Here is a 13,325-nt window from a genome sequence, read left to right as displayed (position 1 = left end):
TGGCTGATTTATAAATTTTCAGTAAAAAATTTATTGCTTAAAACAGAATAATTATTATGTTATGGTTCAGTTTGAAATACAAATGAAATAAAGGATGCTGAATTCCCACACTGTGCACGGAATAACTGATTTTGGACTTAATGCTTTGAATTTTCTTAGTAGATCATTTTGGATTATGATTTAGCCACTTTATATCTATGTAGCTAGTATTTCAGGCCACAGATAAGTACTTTAATATTATTATTTATGTTTAATTCTCTGATACATTCAGTAATAGCTATTTCCCTACCCCTCCCTTGTGTGGTTTCTTTTTTTTTAGGATCAGGATGCCTAAAGTTCATGCGATAAAAAAGTCTCTTATACCTCAGATGTCTTGTTTGACAAATGAATCTTATAAACACTTGGATTTTTTGCCTGAAAAACTAAGAGCAAAGCTACTTCCTTTCCAGAAAGATGGCATTGTTTTTGCCCTCAGAAGAGATGGCAGGTAAAGTACTTTCTTCAAGACATGCTAAAAATATTTAATTCTAGAGTGTGTGTGTGTATATATATATATATATATATATATATATATATATATACAACAAAGGTTTGTGCAGACCAGTTGTTTTGTGTGTGTACATTGTCTTCCCATTTTTTATTGCATCTTGAGATAATTTTAAGATATACCATTTTGCCTTCATTTTTGAATGGTATTTTAATTGACAATATAGTTCTACTTAATAGTCCTTTTTTCCTAGCACTTGGAAGGTTGTATTCTATTGACTTATGTCTTTCATAGTTGCCATTAAAAAGTGTGCTCTTGAGTCTCAAAAACTTACTTTACAGGTGACTTACAGATTACAAAGAGAAAAATTATAAAATGTTCATTTAGTATAGCCAGTAGTGGGGCAGCTATAGGCACAATGTGCTGCATTGGAGTTGTACAACATTTCTTTCTGGAAATACTTGTTCTTTCGATAATGGGGAAACAATCAAACCAGATTAGAATACGGGATATTTTTATAGGATATTTTATAGGACACAGTGTCTGAAAAACCAAGGGAAGTGATGAGAATGTCCTAAATTGAGAGACCTAAAAGTTAAAATATCTGAAAGTAATACATAAATCTTGATTAGATTCTTGATAAGTAAAAAGAAAAGCTATAGAGGACATATGAGGATAACTGGGAAAATTGCATCTGGGCTCTCTTAGAGTGATGTTATTGAATTAATGTCAGTTATCATGGGTTTAGGTAATGGTGTTTTGGTTGAATGTTCTTGTTCTTGGAAAATGCATGATAAAGAATTTGGGATGAAGAACTGTGATAGCAGCCTACTTTCTATATTTTCCCAAAAGGAGAAGCCATATATATGTTCAGATAGACTTTGAGTGAGTCAGTCACAGTGTTAACATTGAATTTGATGAGTGGTGTTAAGATTGTTCACTATAGTTTTCTCTTTGGATTTTGTGGTCATCTGTCTTTTCTGTTTGGATCTGATTTTTTTCTGTATCTGATTTTAAGACTTTCTCTTTGTTTTTGGAGTTCGGCGGTGTAACAACAATTTATTCAGTCTGGTTTTCTTTTTGTTTATTCTCCTTGAGATTATTGTGCATTTTTAAATCTGGGATTTGTGCCATGTTGATTCTGGAAAAATCTCAGCTATTATCGATTTTTAAAAATTATTTTTAAGATTTTATTTATTTGAGAGCAAGAGCGTGAGCTGTGGTGAGGGGCAAGGACAGGCAGACTCCCTGCTGAGTAGGGAGCCCAAAGCAGGGTTCCATCCCAGGATCCCAGGATCATGACCTGAGTTGCAGATGCTCAATCAACTGAGCCACCCAGGCATCCATATCTCTTTAAATATTGATTCATGGGACTCCTGGGTGGCTCAGTGGGTTAAAGCTTCTGCTCAGAGGTCATGATCCCAGGGTCCTGAGATCGAGTTCCACATTGGGCTCTCTGCTTAGCAGGGAGCCTGCATCCCCTCTCTCTCTGCCTACCTCTCTGCCTACTTGTGATATCTGTCAAATAAATAAATAAAATCTTAAAAAATATATTTAAATATTGATTCATACCCATTCATTTTGTTTATTTTCTTCTGCAATGTTGATGAGACTTAAGCTACCTTTTCACTCTATCCCATGCTTCCATTAATGTGTCTTATATTTTTTGCATCTACCTGTGGTACAGTATGGCTACTTTTAAATATCTCTTTTTAAAAATAAAAGATTATGATTCAGTTATTCTAATATGTTTAACTTACCTATTCAGTGTTCAAAGAATTTTTTTTTTTAAGATTTTATTTATTTATTTGACAGAGATCGCAAGTAAGCAGAGGCAGGCAGAGAGAGAGAGAGGAGGAAGCAGGTTCCCCGCCGAGCAGAGAGCCCAATGCGGGGCTTGATCCCAGGACCCTGAGATCATGACCTGAGCCGAAGGCAGAGGCTTAACCCACTGACCCACCCAGGCGCCCCACAAAGAATTTTTTGAAATGATCTACATTTTATGCTTGTGTACAAGTATAGAACTTGAAGAATTTTTACAGTATTGCCATCACCAAGATCAAGAAATAGTACCTTACCTACATCCCAGAAATCTTTCTCTTGCCCCTTCTTGATCACTTTTTTTAAAATTTTATTTATTTATTTGACTGAAATCACAAGTAGGCAGAGAGAGAGGGAGAAGTAGGCTCCCTGCTGAGCAGAAAGCCCAATGCAGGGGCCATTCTGTTGTCCTTTATTAGTAAGTGCCTGTTCATCTCTTACCCATTTTCTACCAGGTTGTTTGCCTAATTGTTTTCTTGGAGTGTTTTGTCATATTTATATTCTGGATACAAATTTTTTGTCATATGTGTATTTTGCAAGTAAAATTGATCAGGCTAAGGTTTTCTTATTCTCTCTCTTACTGATCACTTTTGATAAGCACAAGATCTCAGTTTTAAGGTTATCTTAAATACTCTTTATTGGTAGTGTATTTTATGGCTAGCACTTTTTGCATCTTATTTCGCAAACCTTTGTCTAAACAAAGGTCTAACAAGGTTGTGAAGTTTATTTTCTATAAAATAAACTTCTAAAAACTATTTTATTTTTAATTTTTTAATTTTAAGGTTTTTTTTGAAGAGTTTATTTGTCAGAGAAAGAGGGCATAAGCAGGGGAAGGGGCAGGCACAGGGAAAATGAGGCTCCCTGCTAAGCAAGGACCGCAATGTGGAAGTCGATCCCAGATCACGACCTGAACCAAAGGCAGATGTTTAACCATCTGAGCCACCCAGTCATCCCTATTTTATTTTTTACATTCAGATCTACATTCTACTTAAAATTGATTTTTGTATGTGGTATAAGGTGGGGGTCAGAGTTGATTATATATTTATTACTGTATTATTTGCTTTTGTCTATCAGTGTCTGATTGACCCATCATAATTTATTGGAAAGACTAAATTTTCCCTACAACATTAGACCTTCGCCATAAATCTTATAATTTTTATGTGTGCCTTTCTAGATAAGTGCTTTCTAGTGGAATTTTCTGCCATTATGGAAATGTTCATGTATATGCTGTTTAATTTAGTAGGTATTAGCCACATGTGACTGCTGAGTTCTTGGAATAGGGCAAGTGTAACTAAGGAATGAATTTCATATTTTAACAAATTTTAATTTATTTAAATTTAGCCACATGTCTGGTGGCTACCATATGGGACAGTACAGGTATAGATTCTTTGTTTTATTTTTCTGATTGCCAATTTTTGTGTCAGCACCGTACTTCTTAATTATTATAATTTAATAATCCATATTTTGGTCTAAGATAGTGTAAGTCTTACAACTTTGTTATTTTTTCAAGATTGCTTTAGCTATTCTTGAGCCTTTGCATTGCCTATAAGCTATAGAAATCATTGATCATTTTTCACCAAAAAAGTTGCTGGACTTGTGAATGGAATTTTGCATCTGTAGATCAGTTTGGGGAGAATTGATATCTTTACAGTATAAAGTATTTTAAGTATTTAAATAAAGTACTTATTTTTAAATACTTATTATTAAGTGCTTTAAGTATTTAAATAAATAAAGTATTTATTAAATAAAATACTTTAAAGTATTTTAAGTATTTAAGTATTACTTTATACTTTACAGTATAAAGTATTTATACTGTATACTTTACAGTATAAAGTATTCCATTAATGTGAATATTCTTCCATTTATTTAATGCCCTTCATTTATTTTCATCTCAGTTATTTTCCCATTAATTAATTTCTTTTTAATAAGGTTTTATAGTTTTCAGTATATAACTTTCATATATGTCATTATATTTATTCCTAGGTGTTTAGTATTTTTGATGTTTCTATAAAATGTCATTTCCTCCCTCTGGCTGTTTATAAGGTTTTCTCCTTGTTTGGTTATCCAAAAGTTTTGCTAAGTATGATGTGCCTAGATTTAGATTTGTATTTATAGTTTTTTTAATCTCTGGGTTGATGTTGTTTAGTAGTTCTAGGAGAATACTCAGTATCTTGAAATCTCTTTGGATACTATTTTGCTCTTTTCTTTTCTCCTTGGTCTCCCATTATACCTATATTAGACCTTTTCTTTGTGTTCTATATATCACTTACTGTTTTCTTCTTTTTTTAAAAAAAATGTCTATGCCTTATTTGGATATTTGTTGTTTACTTATATTCTTGGTTTACTAATCTGAAAATTTTGCTATTAATTTATTGGATTTTCTGAAGGAAAAGACCATCGCTCAAAATACTTGAAACCAAAACCCATTCATTATGGCTGAAAAAAAGAGGCTGAATATATTACTTGCTAATCAAGGGAGAAACTGTGCTTCTTAAACATGGCAAACAAAGCAAAGAGTTGGTATTGAATCAGACTTTAGGAACGTTTGGAGGCTTTAAAAAGTAGGAGTGTTTAAGTATTTGCTCAGTATCAGAGTATGCTTTAGAGATTAGCTGAGTGATGTGAAAGAACAGTCAGTCCTTCCCTGTCTTGAAATTGGAGAATAGAAACATTTTATTTTCTGTTCTTGATGTGAGATAGTGTTTTTTTTTTTTTTAAAGATTTATTTATTTATTTATTTATTTGAAAGAGAGACAGTGAGAGAGAGCATGAGAGGCGGGAAGGTCAGAGGGAGAAGCAGACTCCCCATGGAGCTGGGAGCCTGATGCGGGGCTCGATTTCGGGACTCTGGGACCGTGACCTGAGCCGAAGGCGGTTGCTTAACCAACTGACCCACCCAGGCGCCCCGAGATAGTGTATTTTTAATTCCTAGAATATCCATTTCCTGTTTGCTGGTTATGTTGATAGTATCTTGCTTCTTGCCCTGTTTTAATTCCATCTTTTCTTTCTATAAATATTTAGAACATACTTACTTTACATATCTGAAGTCCTTTATAGGCTAATTTTGCTTTTGTTCTTGTTATTCATGATGCTTTATTTCCCGATATATTTGCTAATTTAAAAAATTTTTTTGTTTTTATAATTAGGTAATCTTAATCTCTGTGAATCTTGAAAGACTTAAGTAATGGGCAAATTTGGGGGGAGAGGATTTGTAAAGTTAAGTTGTAATCAACCTCATCCCCATTGAAAGGAAACTAGTAAGCTGACTTTTGTCAACAGAATATGTTTTTTATGGTTACTTGATGCTCTTTACTTTTTTAACTTTTAATTTTGTAATAATTTCAACCTTGATTTTAAAAAAGTACAGAAATAAATTTTCTATACCCTTTACTTTGATTCACTAATTTCTAACATTTTAGCACGTTTCCTTTATTATTTTATTATTTTCTCCTTGTGTCTTTCTACACATACAGACACACGTGTGCATTTGCACACACAGTAGTATTTATTTTTTTTCAAGGCCATCTGAGGTTAGGTTACATACATCTTGCTCCTTTAACCTACAGTATTTAAGAATAGTTCATATTTTAAGAACAAAAATATTCTCTAACATAGCCACAGTACAATCATCAAATTCATGAAGTTTAATCTTTTATCTCTGTATATGTTTTTAATCGTCAATCTTTTATGAAATTTTTTTTCTTTTAGTGCAGGATCCAAAGTAGGATTGCTTATTGCATTTAATGATATCTCTCTCTGTTTCCTTGAATGTTGAATAGTTTTTCAGATTTTCATGTCACTGAATATAGGCCAGTGTATTTTATATAATGTGTTGCAATTCTTTTAAACATTTTCTCATTATAGGATTTAGCTTGTACAGTCCATTCTGGATTATTACACAAGGGAGAAAGAAGTCTTACCCTTCTCAAGAAATTGCTTTTGAAGGCACACAGCATCTATCAGCCCCTCAACTGGCAGGTTTTTGCTTTTTTTTTTCTCAAGATGGTAGTGTTAATTTTGATTGTTAGTCAAAGGTTATAACTACAATACTCTCTACCATGTAGTTACTATATTTCCTTCTCACAGTTGTTGCCTGTTTAACAAACAACTAACATGAGATGTTCAGACCATGTAAATATGCTTCCTTTTAACTAGTTTTTTCTCTTCGATTTAGCTTCTATACATGTTCTTGCTCAAAATAATTTTTTGAAATTATTTATGAAATGATTTATTAATTGGCATTTTACTGTAAGGAAGAGTCCTTCCTTCTGTTGCAACAATATCTCTTTCTCTTTTTCTCTGTTTCTACCCATTCATCTATCCATCCATTCATCCATTCTCATGGATTCCTAGTATAATCAGTGGGTTATAATCCCTTACTGTACCATAGCTTACTTTAGTTTGCTTCGGAACTTGTTACAAATGGAATCATGCAGGTTATATGTGTCTCTGTCTGACTTCTTTTGCTCATCATGTTATTTAGATTCATATATATTGTTTTGATCTCTGAATATAAGACAGTTATTTTGTTCATTCACTTACTGATGGACATTTGTTTGATTTCAGTTTGGGAGTCTTATGAATAAAGATGGTATTAACATTAATGGAGAAGTCCTTTGTGGACATGTTTTCAATTCTATTGTTTTTTTTTTTTTTTTTAAGATTTTATCTATTCGTGAGAGAGAGAGAGAGAGAAAGAGAGTGAGCATGAGTGGAGGGAGAGGCCGAGGGAGAGGGAGAAGCAGACTCCCCACTGAGCAGGGAGCCCAGTGCTGGATCCCAGGACCCTGAGATCACAACCTGAGCTGAAATCAAGAGTCTGATGCTCAACCAACTGAGCCACCCAGGCACCCTGGTAGCTCACAGATTTTTAATTTGTATTTTCCTAAAGACTAATAATGTTGGTTATATTTATTTATAAATATAAGTATTTATTTATATTATTGGTGTGCCCCAATAATGGGACTGTGAGATTGAAACGCACACAGGAAACTCCACAGTGATGCTAGGTGACCAATTGAGTTACAATTTACCCTATAGACATTTGACCCAGCCTATCCCTTTGGTTGGGATTGGTGCCCAAAAGGCTCCCAAAGGGTGGGGCCCATACTCCTTGGTAACTAGGGAGACAGTTTGCATCCCCCCACTGGTTGGTTTTTTCCACCTGGCCTGACCCACCCTTGTATCTGGGCTTTGTTACCTGGAGCTGGTTTCCAGGACTTGTTTTTAAGTCCCCTGGGGGAAGGAAAGCAGGGACAGTTTAAGGGTTAAACAACAATGTTATTGTTTAGCCTCAATAGAAGCCTCTGCCTTAAATATGAAAATATAAAATAGGTCCTTACAGTTGGCATCTTTCAACATATGTTAATGTCTTATATATGTTTTAATGTTGTCTATTATTGATTTGAAAGAGTTCTTTTATTCTGCATAGAAGACCCTTTGTCAGATATATGTATTTTAATTTCTCCTGGTCTGAAGTTTACTTTTAAAATTTTCTTTGTAGTATTCTTTGATGAACAGAAATTTTTAATACTCTGGCTTTTCTTCATATGGAATAAATATTTTGCATTTTGATGAACAGAACTTAAACATTTTTTTTTTAAAGATTCTATTCATTTGAGAGAGAGAGAAAGAACACAAACCTGAAGGTGGAAGAGGCAGAGAGGGAGGGAGAAGCAGACTCCCCACTGAGCAGGGAGCCCAACATGGGACTCCATCCCAGGACCCTGATATCAAGACCCAAGCTGAAGGCAGACACTTAATTGATGAGCGACCCAGGCGCCCCCAGAAATTTTTAATTTTCATGAAATCTACTTTATCAAGTTCTTATGTAGTTAATGCTTTTTATATTGCCACAAAAAAGTCTTTTCCTACCCCAGGATCACAATGTCCCTGTGTTTTGTATTGGAAGCTTTCTAGTTTTAGCTTTTATGTTTTGATATATGATTCATCTCAAATTAATTTTTGTGTGTGGGATAGGTAAAAGTTTTAGGTTCAGTTTTCTTTCATATTGATATTCAGTTACTCTGGCACCATTTCTAGTAAGGTCTCTTCTCTCCCATAAATTACCCTGACATCCTTCTGAAAAAGTGCTTGACCATATGTATATAAATCTGTTTTCACGGGGTGCCTGGGTGGCTCAGTGGGTTAAAGCCTCTGCCTTCAGCTCAGATCATGATTCCAGGGACCTGGGATGGAGCCCTGCATCAGGCTCTCTGCTCAGCAGGGAACCTGCTTCCCTTTCTCTCTCTGCCTACTTGTGATCTCTGTAGGTTTAAAAAACAATCTGTTTTCAGTCCCCCCCCCCCCATGTGTTTGTCTTTTTTTTTTTTTTAATTGTCACACCTTTTCCATTTTTTCTTAAGTTGTAGCTTTCTTAGGCTCAGTTTTGTTTAGTAGGCTCATTTCCAATCTCTGCTTTGTGTAGGTTTAAGACCTTACTACCATTGCTCTGTTTGGCTATTAAGTCTTAAGAGTTCCTGTTAATGGTGTTTGCAGACATCTTCATTGTGGCCTGTAGCTTCATCACTCATCTTTGACTCAGGTTTTGATACTCTCTTTTGTTTCTGGCATTTGTGGATTTTTTTAGTTTTCTTCAGGCCAGATCTGCATTTTAAAAGATGGTATTTTACCTAAGTTAGCATTTGTAGGTATCTGCAAAGAGAAGGATCTGAGACTTTCTAAACCACCATAGCAGTGGAAGCTGAAATCTTACTGTTAAGTCTTCATTCATTAACGATTATACTTGCTATCATTGTAAAATACCTTATTACAGAATTACTTAATTCTTTCCTATTACATTCCAAATTTAATGTTATATAATTAATTTCCCCAAACCAATTTCTTTCTGGCCATATTTTCCTTGCATTCCTTTAACCATCTTCCTATTTTCAACATTTTTGAGACAGTTCTTTTAAATGAGTTTATAAGTTCCAGATTTGTATTTCACTTTGTGATTCAGTTTGTCTGTTGTTTTAAGTAATATTACGCTCACTTTCTTTCTTTTTTTCTTTTTTTTTTTAAAGATTTTATTTATTTCTTTGACAGAGACAGATCAGAAGTAGGCAGAGAGGAAGGCAGAGAGAGGAGGAAGCAGGCTCCCTGCCGAGCAGAGAGCCCGATGCGGGACTCGATCCCAGGACCCTGAGATCATGACCTGAGCTGAAGGCAGAGGCTTTAACCCACTGAGCTACCCAGGCGCCCAACTCACTTTCATTCATTGACATTAGAGCTGTATTTGGTATTAATTCTGCCATTGTAGCATTTGTTAAGGTTTTTGTCACTATATATGTGTCACTATATAATCACTATATGATTCATTAAGTATATTACTATGTCAAAGTTTTCTTCATGTTTAGTATACACTTTCAGTAATCTGCAAGGTTTGGGGCTTGAATTCATTAGTAATCTTTATAACTATAGCTTTGCGTAATATAGTTGATTCTCCATTTTATTAAGCAGTGTTTCCTTAATTATGTACAGTGGCATTTGGTGAATTACCTTTTCCTTCTTTCTCACTACATCATATTAATTGGTTAAGTTATATTTCTTGATATTCACCTTTGTATCTTTAAAAATATTTACAGTTTGTTCCTATGAAATATGTATTATATATTTTTTGCCAACTTTAGATGATCTTTGCCTTTTTCTCCTCTATGCCTCTTGTTAGATATGTAATTTCTATGAAGTCATTGTCTGTAACTGTTGCATCTTCTTTTGTACCCTGATTTTTCAAACAGCTAAGTAGTTTCCTTGCTTTCCTCCTATTTTGTTTTTGTAGTGTTCTTTTGTTGGGGTTATCTTCTCAAAATCTTTTAGAAGGGCTGTAAGGAAGTTAGTTACCCAATTTCTTGCATTTAAAATGTCTTTTCAATGAGTTTATACTAAATGACCAATTGGCTGAGTAAGAAATTTCTCAGTCCCAGTTTCTTTTCTGGCTGATGTTATTGTTAGTGTTTCACTGTTTGTTGTAGACAAACCGGAGGGCTGCCTGGTTTTTTTTCCCCTTGGAGATGGTTGATTTTTTTTTTTTTTTTTTTGGTCTCACTACTTATTTTGGCAATCCAGTACTAGGGTGTAGCTTGTTGTTGACAGTTATGTGTCTCTTTTTTTGTTGTGCTATATTATTTTAATCTCTTTATCTTTTTCTTTAATTTCTGAAAATTTTCTTGAATTATCTTAAGAACAGTTTTCAGTTCTTTTATTTTGAGGTCTTCTTTGAAGACCTCAAGTATGCCTATATTGATTTGTCTTGACCTATCATCTATATCATTTGTATTTTCTGTCATTTTCTTTCTTAATTTATTTTTTCTCAAAAATTCCTTTGGTTTCTTTATTCCCATTGAAAATTTCCTTTCAATCCTGTCTCACGTGTACTCCTCCTTTTTCTTTCTTTCTTTCTTTTTTTTTTTTTTAAAGCAGTACCTATTCTCTCCTGCTTCCATTTGGTCTTCATTTCAGTGATGTTTATTTTTTGTTTACTTCTCTGACCTTAAGCTCACATTTAGGTTCTTCATATTTCTTCCCATGTCTTCCCTGAGTCTTTACCTCTGCTTTGTGTTTCTTGTGTTATAAAGGTGATTGCTTCTGTAAGTTAATTTATTTTTTATTTTTATTTTTTTAGATTTATTTATTTAAGAGAGAGAGAAGGAGAGCACAGGGGAGAGGGGCAGGGGGAGAAAGAGTCATAAGCAGACTCCTTGCTGAGTGCAGCGCTGGACTGGGGCTCAGTCTCAGGACCCTGCATTCATGACCTGAGCAGAAACCAAAAGGCATACACTGTGCCACTCAGGCACCCCTGCTTGTTTAAGTTCAAATTTGTGTTAAAATGTTTGACTGATTTTCATCTCTTCATAAGTACTTTTTTCCTGTGTGTTTTTCCATTTGACTTCCCTTTTCCCCCTTTTTAAAATATTTATAGAATTGATCATTTTATTGTTGTTACTACTCTGTATTCGTTGAGGAACTTTTTTTTTCCTGAGCCTGCTATTTGCAAAAGATCACCTGAGAGAGGGCCAGAATAATGTAACACCTAGTCTCTCCACAACATTATTTTTATATGTATTTATTTATTATTTCATTATATTTCCCATGCCAAAAGAAATCAACATAGCAGAGTGCTAATGTTGCAAATCTATCACTCCTGCCCTTACTTTGCTTCCTCCCATCTGGGAGTTTTTTTGAAGGCCTTGCCTTCTCTGCTTCTCCTTGTAGCTTGGCTGGAGCTGGGGGAATTCCGGACACCTGTCTATTTTTCTTCTTGTGGTAATGCAAAGAAAGGATCCTTTTTTTTTTTTTTTTTTTTTAGATTTTATTTATTTATTTGAGAGAGAAGAGAGAGAGCAGGAGCAGGGTGAGGGGCAGAGGGAGAAGCAGACTCCCTGCTAAGCAGGGAACCCAACATGGTACTGGAGCCTGGAACTCCAGGATCATGACCTGAGCTGAAGGCAGACACTTAACTGCCTGAGCCAGGCACCTCAGGAAAGGGTTCTTGATTATGATACAAATGTCCTCCTCACTTTGGAACTATATCTTCTTGTTTTGTTTTGTTTTGTTTCAGTTACCTGAGATGTTTAGCCAAGTGTTCTTTCTAGATATTTGACTTTAGTTGTTGTTCTTGTTTTTCATACTTAATATTTCTGGTAGCCCATGCACTTTTTTGTCTACTTTTCAAAGATGATAAGTAACCATGCATTAAATTTTTGAATCTGTGCTCCACTAAGCTGTGTATTATATCCATTACTTAGCTATTTATTAAATGATTATTTATATACATGCATTTATGTCTATATATATGTACCTGTGGATTTACATGGTTAAAAATAATTGACAAACTTTTTACTATATGAAATTTTCGGTATACAGTTGAACAAGACATTTTGCTATCTGTTGTTTGTTTATTGAATCTGGTGAGATGTGAGAAACCTGTCACTGAATGAATTATTAGACTTGTCATTGTTACCTTTATCATTGGTTAATACTCTTCGTATAGATGGTGTTCTGAAATAAACTATTTCATTTCTTCTGAAAATGCTGGCAGAACAATTTGTTTTAATTATGTGTCTGCATGGAGGAAGAGAGGATTTTGTGGTATTTAAAGCTTTTACAAAAAGTATGAGATGATTTTGTAGTAATTTGTATTCTTTAAAGGTATCATTGATGATAGCCTAATTGCTTTCATTGTTTTCTTTTCTCTCCTAAAATTGAATAGTTTTCTGTTATATTACCCATTTAGATATACTGCTTTTGTAGTGTTACAGTCCTTACTTGTTTGGTTGAATGTAGATTAAAGTATTGCATCAGTGAACAAATATATTGAAACACCTGGTGGTTTTGCTATGAGAAAATTCTTTGTTAGACTCTTTTAATATTAGGGTATAAATCTCCATGCTTATCATTTCAGTTTAAGATAAGGATAATTAAGTGAAAGTATGAATGAACCTTGAAGTATGGATATAAAAAAGCCAGAAGAATTAAGTTATATAATTTTACTTATTTTATACATTTTTAATAATCTGATTTATGAAACACAAAATCTTGCTATTATAAATAGTGTTAATTTTAGTTTCAGAATAAAGTCATTGTTTTGCCTCCTCCCTAAGCAGTGAAGGACCCTATAAGGGTGTGTAGAGAGAGACTGGGCTATGTTGAAAAGTTTTACTGATCCATAGGTATACATTTTGCACAAGCAAAGAAAAGCAGAAATAAATAAATGGGGCTACATCAAAATAAAAAGTTTCTTCTGCACAGCAGAAGATACAGCCAACAAAATGAAAAGGCAACCTATTGATTGGGAGAAAATATGTACAAACCATATATCCATTAAGGGTTTAATATCCAAGATATATAATAAACCCATACAATTCAATAGCAAAAACTCCACAAATAATTCAATCAAAAATGAGCAAAGGACATGAATAGATATTTTCCAAAGAAGACATACAAATAGCCAACAGGTACAATGAAAAGGTAGTCAACATTACTAATGATCAGGGAATTGCAAATCAAAATCATAATG

At 34.0% G+C, this 13,325-nt stretch overlaps 1 protein-coding gene across 9 annotated transcripts in view; it reads left to right on the top strand.

Moving 5' to 3' along the window:
* The window catches only part of ZRANB3 (zinc finger RANBP2-type containing 3), a 338,626-nt gene that overhangs the window by 32,476 nt on the left and 292,825 nt on the right, over positions 1-13,325 (top strand). For 5 of the 9 annotated variants that reach the window (XM_082689304.1, XM_082689309.1, XM_082689305.1 and 2 more), the window contains exon 2: positions 320-492. In XM_082689304.1, the coding sequence (XP_082545430.1) occupies positions 454-492 (39 nt within the window). In that variant the 5' untranslated portion in view covers positions 320-453. The remainder of the gene's footprint in view (positions 1-319; positions 493-13,325) is intronic. The other 4 variants (XM_082689300.1, XM_082689306.1, XM_082689302.1 and 1 more) reach the window with 1 other exon arrangement.

The sequence above is a fragment of the Mustela nivalis genome (assembly GCF_964662115.1).
Source record: "Mustela nivalis genome assembly, chromosome: 11".
NCBI lineage: Eukaryota > Metazoa > Chordata > Mammalia > Carnivora > Mustelidae > Mustela > Mustela nivalis.
This window is presented reverse-complemented; position numbering and strand designations above follow the sequence as displayed.